Here is an 18,203-nt window from a genome sequence, read left to right as displayed (position 1 = left end):
GTAGGAGCAAGCCCATGTAATGCTTTGTAGGTTAGCAGTAAAACCTTGAAATCAGCCCTTGCTTTGACAGGAAGCCAGTGTAGAGAGGCTAGCACTGGAGTAATATGATCAAATTTTTTGGTTCTAGTCAGGATTCTAGCAGCCGTATTTAGCACCAACTGAAGTTTATTTAGTGCGCCTGTCTGATCCGCAACTACAGAAAATTCCTCCTGACCATTGCGCCTGTCTGATCCGCAACTACAGAAAATGTTTGGTTGAGGTTATTGCTGCCAAAGGATACTTTTTCCAACCTGCATTACAAATGTTTACACAGTGTGTTCAATAAAGACATGAAAACGTATAATTATTTGGGTTTTATTAGTTTAAGCAGACTGTGTTGGTCTATTGTTATGACTTAGATGAAGATCAGATCAAATTTTATGACCAATTTAAGGCAGAAATCCATGTAATTCCAAATGGTTCACATACTTTTTCTTGCCACTGTAGTCACTGTGGGAGCAATGTCCCCCATACACTTCTTGATGAACTCAGTCACAGTGTCCGTGTAAGCGTCAATGTTATTCTCAGAGGCTACCCGGAACATATTCCAGTCCATGTGATCAAAACAATCTTGAAGCATGGATTCCGATAGGTCAGACCAGCATAGAATAGACCTTAGCACGGGTACTTCCTGTTTGAGTTTCTGCCTATAGGAAGGGAGGAGCAAAATGGAGTCGTGATCTGATTTACCAAAAGGACGGCGGGGATGGCCATGTACGCATTTCTAAAAAAAGGCGGGAGTAGGGATCTAGTGTTTTTCCTAAGAGAATACTACAGTCAATGTGCTGATTGAACATCTGTAGCGTTTTCCTCAAATTTGCTTTGTTAAAATCCCCAGCTACAATAAATGTGGCCTCAGGCTATGTGGTTTCCAGTTTGCATAAAGCCCAGTGTAGTTCCTTGAGGGCCGTCATGGTATCGGCCAGAGGGGGAATATATACGGCTACTGCAGCCCTCATCCTCCACATACAACACCCATTCTGCCAGTCACATTCTGTTAAAGGTCCCCAATGCACACACATCCCTGGGTCACTCCTCTTTTCAGTTCGCTGCAGTTAACGACTGGAACGAGCTGCAACAAATACTCAAAACTAGACAGTTTTATCTCAATCTCTTCATAGACTCAATCATGGACTCTTACTGACAGTTGTGGCTGCTTTGTGTAATGTATTGTTGTCTCTACCTTCTTACCTTTTGTGCTGTTGTCTGTGACCAATAATGTTTGTACCATGTTTTGTGCTGCTACCATGTTGTTATGTTGATAAAATCACATTTATTTATATAGCCCTTCTTACATCAGCTGATATCTCAAAGTGCTGTGCAGAAACCCAGCCTAAAACCCCAAACAGCAAGCAACGCAGCTACCATGCTGTGTTGTCATGCGTTGCTGCCTTGCTATGTTGTTATTTTATGTCTCTCTTTATGTAGTGTTGTGTTGTGTCTCTTGTTGTGATGTGTGTTTTATTGTATTACGTTTTTATTTTTAATTCCATGCCCCGTCCCTGCAGGAGGCCTTTTGGTAGGCCGTCATTGTAAATAAGAGTTTGTTCTTAACTGACATGCCCAGTTAAATAAAAGTTAAATAAAATAAACAGATTACAAAATGCTTATTAAATTATTCGGACAAAAATGTGTACTTACAGTCCTCACTCTCGCTTGTCCTCAACTTTTTGAAAGTCGTTGCTGTGCTGCTGTGTGGACGCGAGAGGAGCAAATGTTGCAAATGGCTTGCTCAAAAGTTAGCATCTAGCATCACGACTCTGTACGGTTCTGACTTAGAATATGTGGACAACTACAAATACCTAGTTGACTGGTTAGACTGTAAACTCTCCTTCCAGACTCACATTAAGTAGCTCCAACTACCACATCCCCATATTGTTATTTTTTTCTTCTCCTTTGCACCCCAGTATCTATACTTGCACATCAATCACTCTAGTGTTTAATTTCTAAATTGTAATTACGTCACCTCTATGGCCTATTTATTCCCTAATCTTACTACATTTGCACACACAGTATATATATTTTTCTATTTTGTTATTGACTGTATGTTTGTTTATTCCATGTGTATCTCTGTGTTGTTGTTAGTGTCACACTGCTTTGCTTGATCTTGGCCAGGTGGCAGTTTTAAATGAGAACTTGTTCTCAACTGGCCTACCTGGTTAAATAAAGATGACAAAAAAGTGGTTGTTAAAATATAGAATTTAAATCGTTATAAATTAAATTGTTAAATTGTGCACCCATAAATTTACAGGCACCCATGTTCAGTCATATTGTGCCTTATGTCAGAACAGATGACAACTTGACAAGCTAAATTAGTCGAAAAACAAAATTGTTTTAATATTTTATTGTGTATATTTCCATGAAGTTCCATAATTTAATCTAAATAGGCTATGCAATATATGATTATTTTCGTGGATCTCATGTTGTCAATGAGTACAGTAGAGCAAGCTCGCGGTCAGGCTGAACCAAAACGGACGGACTAAACACAGCCCAATTTGGAACGACTCATTTTGGACGAAATTGCGGCCACAACAGAGGGACCTGATATCGCCCATAATTCGATGTCCATGGATGAGTGGGGAGCGATGTCGACACATGCCTCGGCATTCCAGTATCAAACCTAACATCATTAGTTTGTGCATATGTTCATACTACTTTCTTTGGTACAGTACTGCGGTGTATTACGTCTGGCAAAGGAAACAGTTTACCGTTTAATAAGAACCAAACGAAGACACCGGAATTAAACGGGGAAGGACCTAGACCAAATTGTCCAACAGAAATGAATACACCCTTTGGGGCTGTAGTAAAACGTTTGTTAAGCGGAAGCAAACAGAGCGAAACGGGAAGGACTTACCTGAATTTATACAATAGAAAGTTTGGTTTTGCAACTGTTTGGACTCATAATATCACCACAGGTTGCGGTCTGCTGCTCATGCGCACTAGCTCAACTACGAAATATGGCGGCTGACGACTGCTAGAGAAAAGTGTTGGGATCTGATCAATTTCGTTAAAAAGCTGCCCTGGTAAGTAATTTCTTCTCATTCCAAACAACATAAAACCACCACGGTTTGAACATTTTAATTAAATTAGTCACGAATCGAAAAAAAGTGAGATTAACTAAAAGGTCGCTCGTTAGTAAGCTAACACTGCTAGGGACATTAGCTAGTGAGCTAACAAGGTATGTTTGTCCAGTACTCGGTATAATTAATCATGTATTTATATATCTAACTATCTACATTGGCCTAGCACCAGTTCACACCTGACTGGATAACTAACTTCAGACAACGCCCGGGATGATGTAGCAAGCTAGCTTTAGCCCTAGCTAACTCATTTGTTTTGCTAGCTACTGACGTTAGCTCTCAAGAACCGAAGTGGGGTAACTACACCTGAACCAGGTTATGTCTTTACAGGAGCCTTTGGTATGGCGATTCTCCTTTAAGTCCAGGAAGCAGCGATTCAACTTATATTCACCAGCATTTCAATGTCAACATACGTTCGTTACTAACCAAATACGGAGTTTCGATTAGCAACTGTCGTCATTTGCTGCCGTCACGGCCGGTGTGTACTGACAAAGTATAATAAAATGTTAAATAACCGGAAAAATGGCACATCCAATGCATTCCGACGTGTGCATGGTAGAAATGAGGGACCTGTAAACATTTTTAGACATGTGTTGTTGGTACAAAAACCGTGACGGCAGCAAATGACGACAGTTGCTAATCGAAACTCCGTATTTGGTGAATAATGAACGTATGTTGACATTGAAATGCTGGTGAACAGAAGTTGGGTCGCTGCTTCCTGGACTTAAATCTCCAAATGGAATCAAATCAAACTTTATTTGTCACATGCGCTGAATACAACAAGTGTTGACTTTACCGTGACATGTTGACTTACAAGCCCTTAACAAACTATAGTTTTGGCAAGTCGGTTAGGACATCTACTTTGTTTATGACACAAGTCATTTTTCCAAAAATTGTTTACAGACATATTATTTCACTTATAATTCACTGTATCACAATTCCAGTAGCTCAGAGGTTTACATGCACTAAGTTGACTGCCTTTAAACAGCTTGGAAAATTCCAGAAAATGTTGTCATGGTTTTAGAAGCTTCTTATAGGCTAATTGACACAATTTGAGTCAATTGGAGGTGTACCTGTGGATGTATTTCAACGCCTACCTTCAAACTCCGTGTCTCTTTGCTTGGTAGCATGGGAAAATCAAAAGAAATCAGCCAAGACCTCCTCAGAAAATAAATTGTAGACCTCCACAAGTCTGGTTCATCCTTGGGAGCAATTTCCAAACACATGAAGGTACCACATTCACCTGCACAAACAATAGTACGCAAGTATAAACACCATGGGACCACGCAGCTGTCATACTGCTCAGGAAGGAGACGTGTTCTGTATCCAAGAGATGAACGTACTTTGGTGTAAAAAGTGCAAATCAATCCCAGAACAACAACAAAGGACCCTGTGAAGATGCTGGAGGAAACGGACAACTACAAATACAAGTACAGTAAAACGAGTCCTATATCAACATAACCTGAAATGCCGCTCAACAAGGAAGAAGCCACTGCTCCAAAACTGCCATAAAAAAGCCAGACTATGGTTTGCAACTGCACATGGGGACAAAGATTGTACTTTTTGGAGAAATGTCCTCTGGTCTGAATAGAACTGTTTGGCCATAATGACCGTCGTTATGTTTAGAGGAAAAAGGGGGAGACTTGCAAGCTGAAGAACACCATCCCAACCGTAGAGCACGGGGGTGGCAGCATCATGTTGTGTGGGTGCTTTGCTGCAGGAGGGACTGGTGCACTTCACAAAATAGATGGCATCATGAGGAGGGACAATTATGTGGATATATTGAAGCAACATCTCAAGACATCGGTCAGGAAGTTAAAGCTTAGTTTCAAATGGGTCTTCCAAATGTACAGTCACCCCAAGCATACATCCGAAGTTGTGGCAAAATGGCTTAAGGACAACAAAGTCAAGGTATTGGAGTAGCCATCACAAAGCCCCGACATCAATCCTATAGAACATTTGTGGGCAGAACTGAAAAAGCCTGTGCGAGCAAGGAGGCCTACAAACCTGACTCGGTTACACCAGCTCTGTCAGGAGGAATGGGCCAAAATTCACCCAACTTACTGTGGGAATCTTGTGGACGGCTACCCGACACGTTTGACCCAAGTTAAACAATTTAAAGGCAATGCTACCAAATACTAATTGAGTGTATGTAAACTTCTGACCCACTGGGAATGTGATGAAAGGAACAACAGCTGAAATAAATCATTCTCTCTACTATTTTTCTGACATTTCACATTCTTAAAATAAAGTGTTGATCCTAACTGACCTAAGACAGGGAATTTTTACTCTGATTAAATGTCAGGAATTGGGAAAAATTTAGTTTAAATGTATTTGGCAAAGGTGTATGTAAACTTCCAACTTCAACTGTGTGTATGTGATTATATATATGTGTATATGTATGTTTTTGGGGACCTGGCTGTGTTGCATGTTATTTTGGCGTTAATACGTGTCACATATGATTTTGCGTTTGGCACCTTGGGTCAAGTGTTAGCACCAACTCACGAAGCCCCCGTTTCTCGAGCATGTAAATTGGGGCCATGTCTTTGCAGATGTAAGTTGTAACAGCAGCTGTTATCTCCTTCCATCTTCGTGATTCTTTGCCAAATGGTGTGCCACAAGTAAACCTCTCTTTCAACATCTGAGTCGGATTTGTTTTGAGCACTCGACTTTACTTTTTTGGGTCTCGTCCGTAGACTCTCCCTGTACTATTTCACATGATTCTTGACGAAGGTGGTAAGAGGTTAGTGGTGTTTGAGCCTCAGGACCGGCCTGCTGCCTATTTTGCAGAGGACTTTTTTTCTGGTCCGTGTCAGAAGTTTCATTTCCAAACCACGTCCGAGCTCTGTGTCTCCGTGCTCTGTGTCACATTCACTCTCCTCCGCGTTTGTTGCAAATTTCCTTCTACACAATATTGCTGTAAAGAATGTGGTTTGCTACACAACTAAATAAATTATAGGCCATAATTTGAAGCGATAGTAAAACATCTATCGTCACACGATAAATATTGCCCAGGATACATGCTACTGCAACGATACCTCCTACTTTGTAGGATAACCTTCTACGACACCTGCTACTAAATGTATGATACCTACTACTAAAGGGATTCCTGCTACCTTTTAGGAAACCTGTTACTACAGAGATACCTGCTACCTTGTAGGATACATCCTACCTCATAGGATACCTGCTACCTTGTAGGATACATCCTACCTCATAGGATACCTGCTTCCTTATAGGATTACTGCGACCTTATAGGATACCTGCTACTAAAAAGATAACCGCTACCTTACATTTTGTCACATACACATATTTAGCAGATGTTATTGTATGTGTAGCGAAACGCTTGTGTTCCCATCTCCAACAGTGCAGTAGTATCTAACTAAATGCTTGTTCCTAGCTCCAACAGTGCAGTAATATCTAACAAGTCACAACAATACACACATCTCAAAGTAAAATAATTAAGAAATGTATAAATATCAGGATGAGCAATGTCGGTGGCATTGACTATAATGCAGTATATACATATCAAGTTTTACAAATTTCATGTAAACATCTTTAAAGTGCCCAGTGATTCCATGTCAAAGGTGCAGGGTTGAGTAACCGGGTTGTAGCCAGCTAGTGACAGTGACTAAGTTCAGGGCAGGGTACTGGGTGGAGGCCGGCTAGTGATGGCTATTTAACAGTCTGATGGCCTTGAGATTGAAGCTGTTTTTCAGTGTCTCGGTCCCAGCTTTGATGCACCTGTACTGACCTCGCCTTCTGGATGGTCATGGGGTGAACAGGCCGTGGCTCAGGTGGTTGTTGTCCTTGATGATATTTTTTGCCTACCTGTGACATCGGGTGCTGTTTGTGTCCTGGAGGGTAGGCAGTGTGCCTCCAGTGATGTGTTGGGCAGACTGCACCACCCTCAGGAGAGCCCTGCGGTTGAGGGCGGTGCAGTTGCCGTACCAGGTGGTGATACAGCCCGACAGGATGCTCTCAATGGTGCATCTGTAGAAGTTAATGAGGGTTTTAGGGGCCAAGCTGAATACTTGAGCCTCCTTCATAGTGATGTGATCGATGAGGAACTTGAAGCTTTTCACCTTCTCCACTGTGGTCCCGTGGATGGTGTGTGCTCCCTCGGCTGTCTCCTGAAATCCACAATCAGCTCTTTCTTTTTGTTGACGTTGAGGGAGAGGTTATTTTCCTGGCAACTCTCCGCCAGGGCTCTCACCACCACCTACTTCTACCTTATTGGATACCTGCTGCTACAGATGATACCTGCTGCAACAGAGGGATACATCCTTTATATTTTATAACCTTATACGATCAGTCTTTTCTGTTCCAGGTCAGTACTACAGGGCCATAGTTGCACACTGGGTGGACCACCTGCCTGTCATTCCCATTGCCTTGTAGAATAACCACATTACCCAGGAGCCATCATGGGCAGGACATCAGTCAAAGGTAAGGAAACATGAGCAAGTACACTGCAGCCTATTTATTTAATATGCCATTGTATTTCTCGTTTCAATATTCTATTGCCGGGTTCACAAATGGATGGAATTCTGGTGTACCTCATTTTCCAGCAGTCTTACTGGTCCGACATGAGTAGTGTTTATAACGCAAGATGGAGGAGAGCCTTCTTTCGTCAGAGAACATTTATTTTGGGAGATTGCAAAATATAACCTTTTTATTCAAGACAGGAGTGACATTGTTTTAGGTGATAATAAAACATGTTTAGTTACTTACACTTTTTTTCTCTTACTTGCTACCAAGTCAACTTACACAGAGCAGTTAACATTTGCTAGATGGCTAAAAGCTAGGTTGAAGATTGTATCAAATGTCCTAATGCTGTGTTCATAACCAAGTGGGAAGGTGATCATTTCCATTTGTAAAGTAGTTATACGAGGTGGATGCATTCACTTGCATTAAACTCGTTGAGAAACTCAGATTGGCTAATGGCAAGCAAGCGGAGGTCAGCATGTGGGATAAGTCGGAGCTCAGGGGTGGTAGATGAGTTTCCCACTAGTAATTACCACTTGGAGGGCCGTTCAAGTGGATTTTCCAAGTCATGTGTGGTAAATACCATCTTTCCACCTGGTTATGAACACGGGCATGGTCAGTGTTGATGTGTTTGTTTTCAGATCAGAAGGAGAAAGCAGGAAGTCTCCTTCCTCCAGGTCCCACTGCTGCTAAAGGTAACTAGATTCCTAGGAGAGATGACCCCTAGCTTTTACTATTTTAAATGTTTGAACGTGTTGTTCCTAGGATAACATTTGATCTAACTGCAAAGTAACTTTGTTTTATTAAATGTAATTTTTAGTGTCTTTTATACCTGTTACATCAGTATATACATGTAGGTCTGTCAGGACTACTAACCCTTTCATGTTTCTGTCTCAGAGTCGTTCAGTTGGGAGGAGTACCTGAAGGAAACATCATCTACCCCGGCTCCACCTAGCTTCTTCAGACAGGTATGTGTCCATCTACCCCGGGTCCACCTAGCTTCTTCAGACAGGTATGTGTCCACCTATCCCGGGTCCACCTAGCTTCTTCAGACAGGTATGTGTCCACCTATCCCGGGTCCACCTAGCTTCTTCAGACAGGTATGTGTCCACCTAGCTTCTTCAGACAGGTATGTGTCCATCTACCCTGGCTTCACCTAGCTTCTTCAGACAGTGTTTTCAGTGACAGCAGAGAAGGCTAAGAGACAGTATACTGTCTCTCTGCAGTGAGTTTTCGGTCTCTCTCCAGTCCAGAGTCCCTCCCTCCAATGACTTCAAGGTGGGGATGAAGCTGGAAGTCCATGACCCTCGGAACTCCACCTCTGTGTGCATCGCCACTGTGATGGGCATGACGGGTGTGCGTCTGCGTCTTCGTCTGGATGGCAGTGACAACACCAATGACTTCTGGAGGCTGGTCGACTCCTCAGACATCCAGCCTATAGGAACCTGTGAAAAGAATGGGGACATGCTGCAGCCGCCGCTGGGTATGTTAACCCTAACCATAACTCTACCCTAACCCACTGGGTACGTTAACCATAACTCTACCCTAACCCACCGGGTACGTTAATGACACTAACCTTCCAATATTGAGGAAAATGGGGGAATTACGGCCCTAACCTACTGGGTATGTTAACCTCTAAAAATCTAAGCCGTTGGGGGTAGGGTACTCAGCTAACATATGGAATTGTTAGCATACCATGGATTATTTAGCTATTGGATTTGGAATTTTAGGAGGCCTTTATGTATAACAATTTAATTTTTAATTATTTGATAAAATATTGGGTTAAGCGTTTACTATTATAGCCCATAGAAACGCATTCAATATCATTCAAAAGTTTGGGGTCACTGAGAAATGTCCTTGTTTTTGAAAGAAAAGCACATTTTTTTTGTCCATTTTAAAATAACATCAAATTGTTCAGAAATACAGTGTAGACGTTGTTAATTGCAGCTCCCCCCTTACTTTGTGCAATTTCCGCCTGAAGACATACCCAAATCTAACAGCCTGTAGCTCAGGCACAGAACCAAGGATATGCATATTCTTGGTACCATTTGAAAGAACACTCTGAAGTTTGTGTAAATGTGAAAGGAATGTAGGAGAATAACACACAATAGATCTGATTTAGATAAAACAATGAAAAAAAACATACGTTTTTCTTTTTGCATCATCTTTAAAATGAACAAGATAAAACAAACATTCAGATAGGATGATGGGGACAATTTCAGTGAAAAATATAAGAGGGCAACAGTACTTGTGCAAAGTTTCAGAATGATAACTTGTAAAATGAGTGTGCTACATGACATTTATCATGAAGTCACCAGGTGTCCCACACAAGTAGCCCAAATGTACCCAAGTGGCCAAATTGGTGAAGGTATACATTTTTAAACAAATAATGATATACAAAATGCCAAAATGGTATTCTAACACACCCCCCCCCCAAAATTGAGAGAAATAAATGAAAAAAACAAAACAATGGAAAAAATACTAATGATTGATTAAAAAAATATGAAAAAAAAAAATATATATATATATATATATACATTTACAAAATAACATGGGTAACTATTTACACACTTTCAATATTTGAATGACCCTCAGTCCTCTATCAAATCAATTTATATAGCCCCAGCCTAAAACCCCAAACAGCAAGCAATGCAGGTGTAGAAGCATGGTGGCTAGGAAAAACTCCCTAGAGAGGCAAAAACCTAGGAAGAAACCTAGAGAGGAACCATGCTATGAGGGGTGGCCAGTCCTCTTCTGGCTGTGCCGGGTGGAGATCACAGTGGTTGTAGAGGGTGCAACAGGACAGCACCTCGAGTAAAAATGAACAGTTTAGGGTTCCATAGCCGCAGGCAGAACAGTTGAAACTGGAACAGCGGCAAGGCCAGGTGGACTGGGGACAGCAAGGAGTCATCATGACAGGTAGTCCTGACGCATGGTCCTAGGGCTCAGGTCCTCCGAGAGAGAGAATTAGAGAGAGCATACTTAAATTCACACAGGACACCGGATAAGACTCCCATTCGGAGTCAGTGTCACTGTGAAAGAAAATGTTCAGTTAAAATAGTTTCACATATGAGCCCTGTATCAACAGGTATAATAAACAGATACACTGCTCAAAAAATAAAGGGAACACTTAAACAACACAATGTAACTCCTAGTCAATCACACTTCTGTGAAATCAAACTGTCCACTTAGGAAGCAACACTGTTTGACAATACATTTCACATGCTGTTGTGCAAATGGAATAGACAACAGGTGGAAATTATAGGCAATTGGCAAGACCCCCCAATAAAGGAGTGGTTCTGCAGGTGGTACCACAGACCACTTCTCAGTTCCTATGCTTCCTGGCTGATGTTTTGGTCACTTTTGAATGCTGGCGGTGCTTTCACTCTAGTGGTAACATGAGACGGAGTCTACAACCCACACAAGTGGCTCAGGTAGTGCAGCTCATCCAGGATGGAACATCAATGCGAGCTGTGGCAAGAAGGTTTGCTGTGTCTGTCAGCGTGGTGTCCAGAGCATGGAGGCGCTACCAGGAGACAGGCCAGTACATCAGGAGACGTGGAGGAGGCCGTAGGAGGGCAACAACCCAGCGGCAGGACCGCTACTGCTGCCTTTGTGCAAGGAGGAGCACTGCCAGAGCCCTGCAAAATGACCTCCAGCAGGCCACAAATGTGCATGTCTGCTCAAACGGTCAGAAACAGACTCCATGAGGGTGGTATGAGGGCCTGACGTCCACAGGTGGGGGTTGTGCTTACAGCCCAACACCGTGCAGGACGTTTGGCATTTGCCAGAGAACACCAAGATTGGCAAATTCGCCACTGGCGCCCTGTGCTCTTCACAGATGAAAGCAGGTTCACACTGAGCACATGTGACAGAGTCTGGAGACGCCGTGGAGAACGTTCTGCTGCCTGCAACATCCTCCAGCATGACCGGTTTGGCGGTGGGTCAGTCATGGTGTGGGGTGGCATTTCTTTTGGGAGCCGCACAGCCCTCCATGTGCTCGCCGGAGGTAGACTGACTGCCATTAGGTACCGAGATGAGATCCTCAGACCCCTTGTGAGACCATATGCTGGTGTGGTTGGCCCTGGGTTCCTCCTAATGCAAGACAATGCTAGACCTCATGTGGCTGGAGTGTGTCAGCAGTTCCTGCAAGAGGAAGGCATTGATGCTATGGACTGGCCCGCCCGTTCCCCAGACCTGAATCCAATTGAGCACATCTGGGACATCATGTCTCGCTCCATCCACCAACGCCACGTTGCACTACAGACTGTCCAGGAGTTGGCAGATGCTTTAGTCCAGGTCTGGGAGGAGATCCCTCAGGAGACCATCTGCCACCTCATCTGGAGCATGCCCAGGCGTTGTAGGGAGGTCATACAAGCACGTGGAGGCCACACACACTACTGAGCCTCATTTTGACTAGTTTTAAGGACATTACATCAAAGTTGGATCAGCCTGTAGTGTGGTTTTCCACTTTAATTTTGAGTGACTCCAAATCCAGACCTCCGTGGGTTGATAAATTTGATTTCCATTGATCATTTTTGTGTGATTTTGTTGTCAGCACATTCAACTATGTAATGAAAATAGTATTTAATAAGAATATTTCATTCATTCAGATCTAGGATGTGTTATTTTAGTGTTCCCTTTATTTTTTTTGAGCAGTGTATATATAGAGAGTTGAAGGTTGAATATATTATTATTATTATTACCTGCTAGATCTACTGTCTCTTTTATATTATGACATTTCAGCTAGATCTACTGTCTCTATTATATTACAACAGACCAGCTGTATCTACTGTCTCCATTTCACTTTGGCCATTGATGTGGTCCTGCCCTCTCCTCAACAGCCTCAAATAGGCTATTTCATGTGGGTTGGGGTGGGGTGGCAGAAACACGCATCTCACATTTCATGACTTTAAATGTTTATATATTGCTTCTAAAATAAATAAAAAATCACATAATATTTTATATTATTAATTTCAAACAAGGGCATTAGCATGATAAGAACTTACTAGTCCAAAACGATGTCCTCTCCCGTTCAAAAAATATTCCTCCACAATCGCTAAATAAAGCGTCCTACAACAATCTCTGTCTCACCTTCCTAATCAATTTATTCTAAATTTGTGTGTACATCTGTATATCTAGACTTAGATTTAGCTTTCCCTACTTAGTCGCCATAATGATTGATATATAAACAGCTGAATCTGCGCGTTCACCAAACAATGCAATGCGTAATATGTGTTTCTCCTTCCGGTATGAAAATTCAATAGCTCGGTCGAGATCAACTCCGTTCTCCAGGGAATGGAGGGACCCCTTCGAGGATGGAACCCTGCCTAGCACCGGCCAATAGACTCTCTTTATGCTGGAGCTTACTACATGGGTTGGTCTTGCAACACATAAACATGGCGTATTGCCGTTTAGCTCAGCTCATTGGCTATCTACCCAGCTAGATTTCAAGACGATCAGTGGTCATTGGGTTAAAAGACAGTCAATCAACGAAACAGCGGGCAAATCCCACGAAATGGCCCATCAGGTTTGATTGTGTTACAAACAAACCAGTTGATTGCAGTGAAACCAAACATGACTGGAAAAGTCACGTTCTGTGTGGGTGATTTACCTGGAATGTGTCGTCAAATGGAATGAGACGGAATTCACTACACAAGCGGTTCACAAAATGTTTAGTGTTAGGCTATAATAACGGATTTTATCAAACAAAAGATCATTCATTGTGTAACAATGAGCATTGGAATTGCAAACAGACGAAGATCGTCAAAGGTAAACAATTTATTTTAATGCAGTTTGATTATGTTACCCCCTGTGCTGGTTAAATTGTTTTTATTTTTATGGGGCTCTATGCTCAGATAATCGCATCGTATTCTTTCACAGTAAATCCTTTTTTAAATCTGACAACGCAGTTGGATTAGCAAGATTCTTTCGATACATGTGAGACACTTGTATTTTCATGAATGTTTAATATGACTATTTATGTAGCGATAGCCATATGTTGTGGAATTTCAGCCCGCTAGCGGGTTCCGTGCGCAGAGTGGTTCATGTTGTAAATGACTATTGTAGCTGGAAACGGCTGATTTTTAATGGGATATCTACAGAGGCCCGTTATCAGCAACCATCACTCCTGTGTTCCAATGGCACGTTGTGTTAGATAATCCAAGTTTATCATTTTAAAAGGCTAATTGATCATTCAAAAACCCTCTTGCAATTATGTTAGCACAGCTGAAACTGTTGTGCTGATTTAGAGAAGCAATAAAACTGTCCTTCTTTAGACTAGTTGAGTATCTGGAGCATCAGCATTTGTGGGTTTGATTACAGGCTCAAAATGGCCAAGGAACAAAGTACTTTCTTCTGAAACTTGTCAGTCTATTCTTGTTCTGAGAAATGAAGGCTATTCCATGTGAGAAATTGCAAAGAAACTTAAGATCTGGTACAGCGCTGTGTACTACTCCCTTCACAGAACAGCGCAAACTGGCCCTAACCAGAATAGAAAGAGGAGTGGGAGGCCCCTGTGCACAACTGAGCAAGAGGACAGGGAACATTAGTGTCTAGTTTGAGAAACGGACGCCTCACAAGTCTTCAACTGGCAGCTTCATTAAATAGTACCCGCAAAACACCAGTCTCGACGTCAGCAGTGAAGAGGCTACTCCGGGATGCTGGTCTTCTAGGCAGAGTTCCTCTGTCCAGTGTCTGTTCTTTTGCCCATCTTAATCTTTTCTTTTTATTGTTCTGTCTGAGATCTAGCTTTTTCTTTGCCAAATCGGAGTGGCGATATCGTCCACTATTATCCTCAGTAATTTTACATCCAAGTTGTCTGAACCCGTGACTTGTCATTGTTGACAGACAACAACAAAAAATTCACCTCTTCCACACTCAATTCATGGAATTCAAAATTATAATGCTTGTCTTTCATAATTTTGTCAGATTTACTTGGATGTGGTGTCAGTGCTTGTTGCTGGCATGTCATGCCTAAGTTTGCTAATCTTGCCAATGAAAAAATCATTAAAGTAGTTGGAAATATCAGTTGTTTTCGTGATGAATGAGCCATCTGATTCAATTAATGATTTCTCAATTTGCAATACATTTGCCAGACTGATTTGCCATTCCATTTGCCTCATCCCTCTCAACTATACAATTTTTCATTTACCCATAAATCCACTGGGTTTTAACTGTTTTAGTCATTGTCTTAATGGGTGCATACTTATAAGTAACTGGAATAAGCAATTTCATAAACGTGTCAAGTGCAGATTTTGTACATTTGCCCACTGACAAAGAAATGATCCGTCTATAATTTTAATGGTAGGTTTATTTGAACAGTGAGAGACAGAATAACAACAAAAACATGTTATGCATTTATTTGCATTTTAATGAGGGAAATAAGTATTTGACCCCCTCTCAATCAGAAAGATTCCTGGCTCCCAGAAATCCTCTTTTTATACAGGCGACGAGCTGAGATTAGGAGCACACTCTTAAAGGGAGTGTTCCTAATCTCAGTTTGTTACCTGTATAAAAGACACCTGTCCACAGAAGCAATCAATCAATCAGATTACAAACTCTCCACCATGGCCAAGACCAAAGAGTTCTCCAAGGATGTCAGGGACAAGATTGTAGACCTACACAAGGCTGGAATGGGCTACAAGACCATCGCCAAGCAGCTTGGTGAGAAGGTGACAACAGTTGGTGTGATTATTCGCAAATGGAAGAAACACAAAAGAACTGTCAACCTCCCTCGGCCTGGGGCTCGATGCAACATCTCACCTTGTGGAGTTGCAATGATCATGAGAACGGTGAGGAATCAGCCCAGAACTACACGGGAGGATCTTGTCAATGATCTCAAGGCAGCTGGGACCATAGTCACCAAGAAAACAATTGGTGACACACTACACCGTGAAAGACTGAAATCCTGCAGGGCCCGTAAGGTCCCCCTGCTCAAGAAAGCACATATACATGCCCGTCTGAAGTTTGCCAATGAACATCTGAATGATTCAGAGGACAACTGGGTGAAAGTGTTGTGGTCAGTTGAGACCAAAATGGAGCTCTTTGGCATCAACTCAACTCACCGTGTTTGGAGGAGGAGGAATGCTGCCTATGACCCCAAGAACACCATCCCCACCGTCAAACATGGAGGTGGAAACATTATGCGTTGGGGGTGTTTTTCTGCTAAGGGGACAGGACAACTTCACCGCATCAAAGGGACGATGGACGGGGCCATGTACCGTCAAATCTTGGGTGAGAACCTCCTTCCCTCAGCCAGGGCATTGAAAATGGGTCTTGGATGGGTATTCCAGCATGACCCAAAACACACAGCCAAGGCAACAAATGAGTGGCTCAAGAAGAAGCACATTAAGGTCCTCGAGTGGCCTAGCCAGTCTCCAGACATTAATCCCATAGTAAATCTGTGGAGGGAGCTGAAGGTTTGAGTTGCCAAACATCAGCCTCGAAACGTTAATGACTTGGAGAAGATCTGCAAAGAGGAGTAGGACAAAATCCTGAGATGTGTGCAAACCTGGCGGCCAACTACAATAAATGTCTGACCTCTGGGATTTCCAACAAGGGTTTTGCCACCAAGTACTAAGTCAATTTTTGCAGAGGGATCAAATACTAATTTCCCTCATTTTAAAATGCAAATCAATTTATAACATTTTTGAAATGTGTTTTTCAGGATTTTTTTGTTATTCTGTCTATCACTGTTCAAATAAACTTACCATTAAAATTGTAGACTGATCATTTCTCTGTCAGTGGGCAAACGTACAAAATCAGCAGGGGATCAAATATATTTTTCCCTCACTGTATTAGGGGTACATAAATTAAATTATTTACCTTGTGTTTGCCAATGCACCTAAGATGATGTACATTTGATGCAGCATTATGACAACTCATTGTCACAATGAGCTGGTCTTGGATCATTTACCAGTCATTGTTTCAATGCAGCCTTGAAATGCGTGGACAGAGTCCAGGAACCAAGATTATTTGGATGGACTCCGTCATTCCTGTTATTATCTTCTGTTTCCAGAAGGTGTCAAAGTTAGCATGAAAAGTGACTCCAGCAGAGCTACAGTAGTCTTTTAGCCAGATGTGTAATGCCAGCAGTCTGCTGAATCTTTCACACCCGCGGCCCAACGATGGTACTGGACCTGAAATTATTGGCAGTTTTTTTTTTTGTATTTTAATGCTGAAATCAGTTCTTTAAAAATACATTTTCAAATGTTCTGAGCTAGCCCTCCTGATGTAGTTGTACACCACATGGACTACGACAGTGTCAGCTCCCGGGCATATGTGGTAGAACAGTCGGAAGCAGCCTTGTTATGTCCTGTACTTGTGCTCCTGGGTAGCACAGGGTTTTTGCCTTGGGGACCGAGATGTTTCTCACCGTAGAGCTGCCTATGATGACAACTGGTGATGTTGAATGGGCCGGTCTCTCAGGCAGCCTCATGGTCTGGTGAGGCTGGGAGCTCTAAGGATCAGAACCCGAGGTAGATGCCACCGGAGAGGGAGACAGAGCCGAGGACGAAGTCGCAGGTACCTCCAGATCCGATCTTGATTGGGAAGCCACCACAGATGAAGGCGCCGGAACCTCTGGATCTAGGGTGGCAAAGCTGTTTCTGGTCTGTGTCCGATCCAGGCTCAACATCTCCATGGAGACCCCCGTTGCCAGAGGACACCTTCTTCGACTTCCACGGCGAGAGACGAACCTCCATGGCTGGTTGGTTGGGTCGGTCGAGATCAACTCCGTTCTCCAGGGAATGGAGGGACCCCTTCGAGGATGGAACCCTGCCTAGCACCGGCCAGTCGGCTGTGGAGAGCGGCGTCCGGCTACTGGGGTGGAATAAAAATTAGGTGGGTTCCCCAGTAGCTTATGCAGTTTTTCTACTTGCTTGCGAAGAGTTGCTACTTCGCTCCTATAGTCCTCCACAAGCAAGCACTTGCTACATTGAAAGTCGACGCGGTCCACATTGTCCCTGAACAAAGCAAAGTAAACGCAGCTCCTGCAACATTTGAAACGTTCAATAGCAGCCTCCATTTGAGACAGCTGAGCCAGCTAGGCTAGCTGGGCTTTCGCGTCTCTCCCCCTATACGGAATCTGGCAGGACCCGGGACAGATGGCAGCGCTCACAGCAATTTAGCCCAACAGAGACGCAGGATTCAAAATAAATCAAATAAAAGTATATAAAATAGTCAGCTTTTAAACCGATGTCTTTAGTTCAGGTTTCAGCGGTCAGTTCGACAGGTTTCAGTTTCGGCGTTCAACAACAAAAACATATAGGTAGCGAGGCTATTTTCAGGGGGTACCGGCACAGAGTCGGTGTGCGGGGCACAGGTTAGTCAAGGTCATATGTACATGTGGGTAGAGTTGGTGACTAGATAATATAAATAAACGAAGTAGCAGCAGCGTAAAAGTGTGTGTGTGTGTGTGTGTGTGTGTGTGTGGGGGTGGGGGGCAGCGTAAAAATGGGGGTGGGGGGACAATGCAAATAATCAGGGTCGCCATTTGATTAGCTGTTCAGTAGTCTTATGGCTTGGGGAACATATTGAGGATCTGAGGACCCATGCCAAATCTTTTCAGTCTCCCGAGGGGGAATAGGCTTTGTCGTGCCC

The 18,203-nt window shown here is 42.9% G+C and overlaps 1 protein-coding gene across 6 annotated transcripts in view; it reads left to right on the top strand.

The window, feature by feature from the left end:
• Positions 1–2,911: 2,911 nt before the first annotated feature.
• LOC112251476 (sex comb on midleg-like protein 2) overlaps positions 2,912–18,203 on the top strand; it is a 55,897-nt gene continuing 40,605 nt past the window's right edge. For 2 of the 6 annotated variants that reach the window (XM_042316882.1, XM_042316883.1), the window contains exons 1-5: positions 2,912–3,062; positions 7,447–7,562; positions 8,243–8,296; positions 8,499–8,569; positions 8,850–9,084. In XM_042316882.1, coding sequence (XP_042172816.1) covers positions 7,541–7,562; positions 8,243–8,296; positions 8,499–8,569; positions 8,850–9,084 — 382 coding nt within the window. In that variant the 5' untranslated portion in view covers positions 2,912–3,062; positions 7,447–7,540. Of the gene's footprint in view, positions 3,063–7,446; positions 7,563–8,242; positions 8,297–8,498; positions 8,570–8,827; positions 9,085–18,203 lie in introns of those variants that run through there. The other 4 variants (XM_042316887.1, XM_042316884.1, XM_042316886.1 and 1 more) reach the window with 3 other exon arrangements.

Source organism: Oncorhynchus tshawytscha, unplaced genomic scaffold, assembly GCF_018296145.1.
Source record: "Oncorhynchus tshawytscha isolate Ot180627B unplaced genomic scaffold, Otsh_v2.0 Un_contig_2559_pilon_pilon, whole genome shotgun sequence".
Lineage (NCBI taxonomy): Eukaryota > Metazoa > Chordata > Actinopteri > Salmoniformes > Salmonidae > Oncorhynchus > Oncorhynchus tshawytscha.
This window is presented reverse-complemented; position numbering and strand designations above follow the sequence as displayed.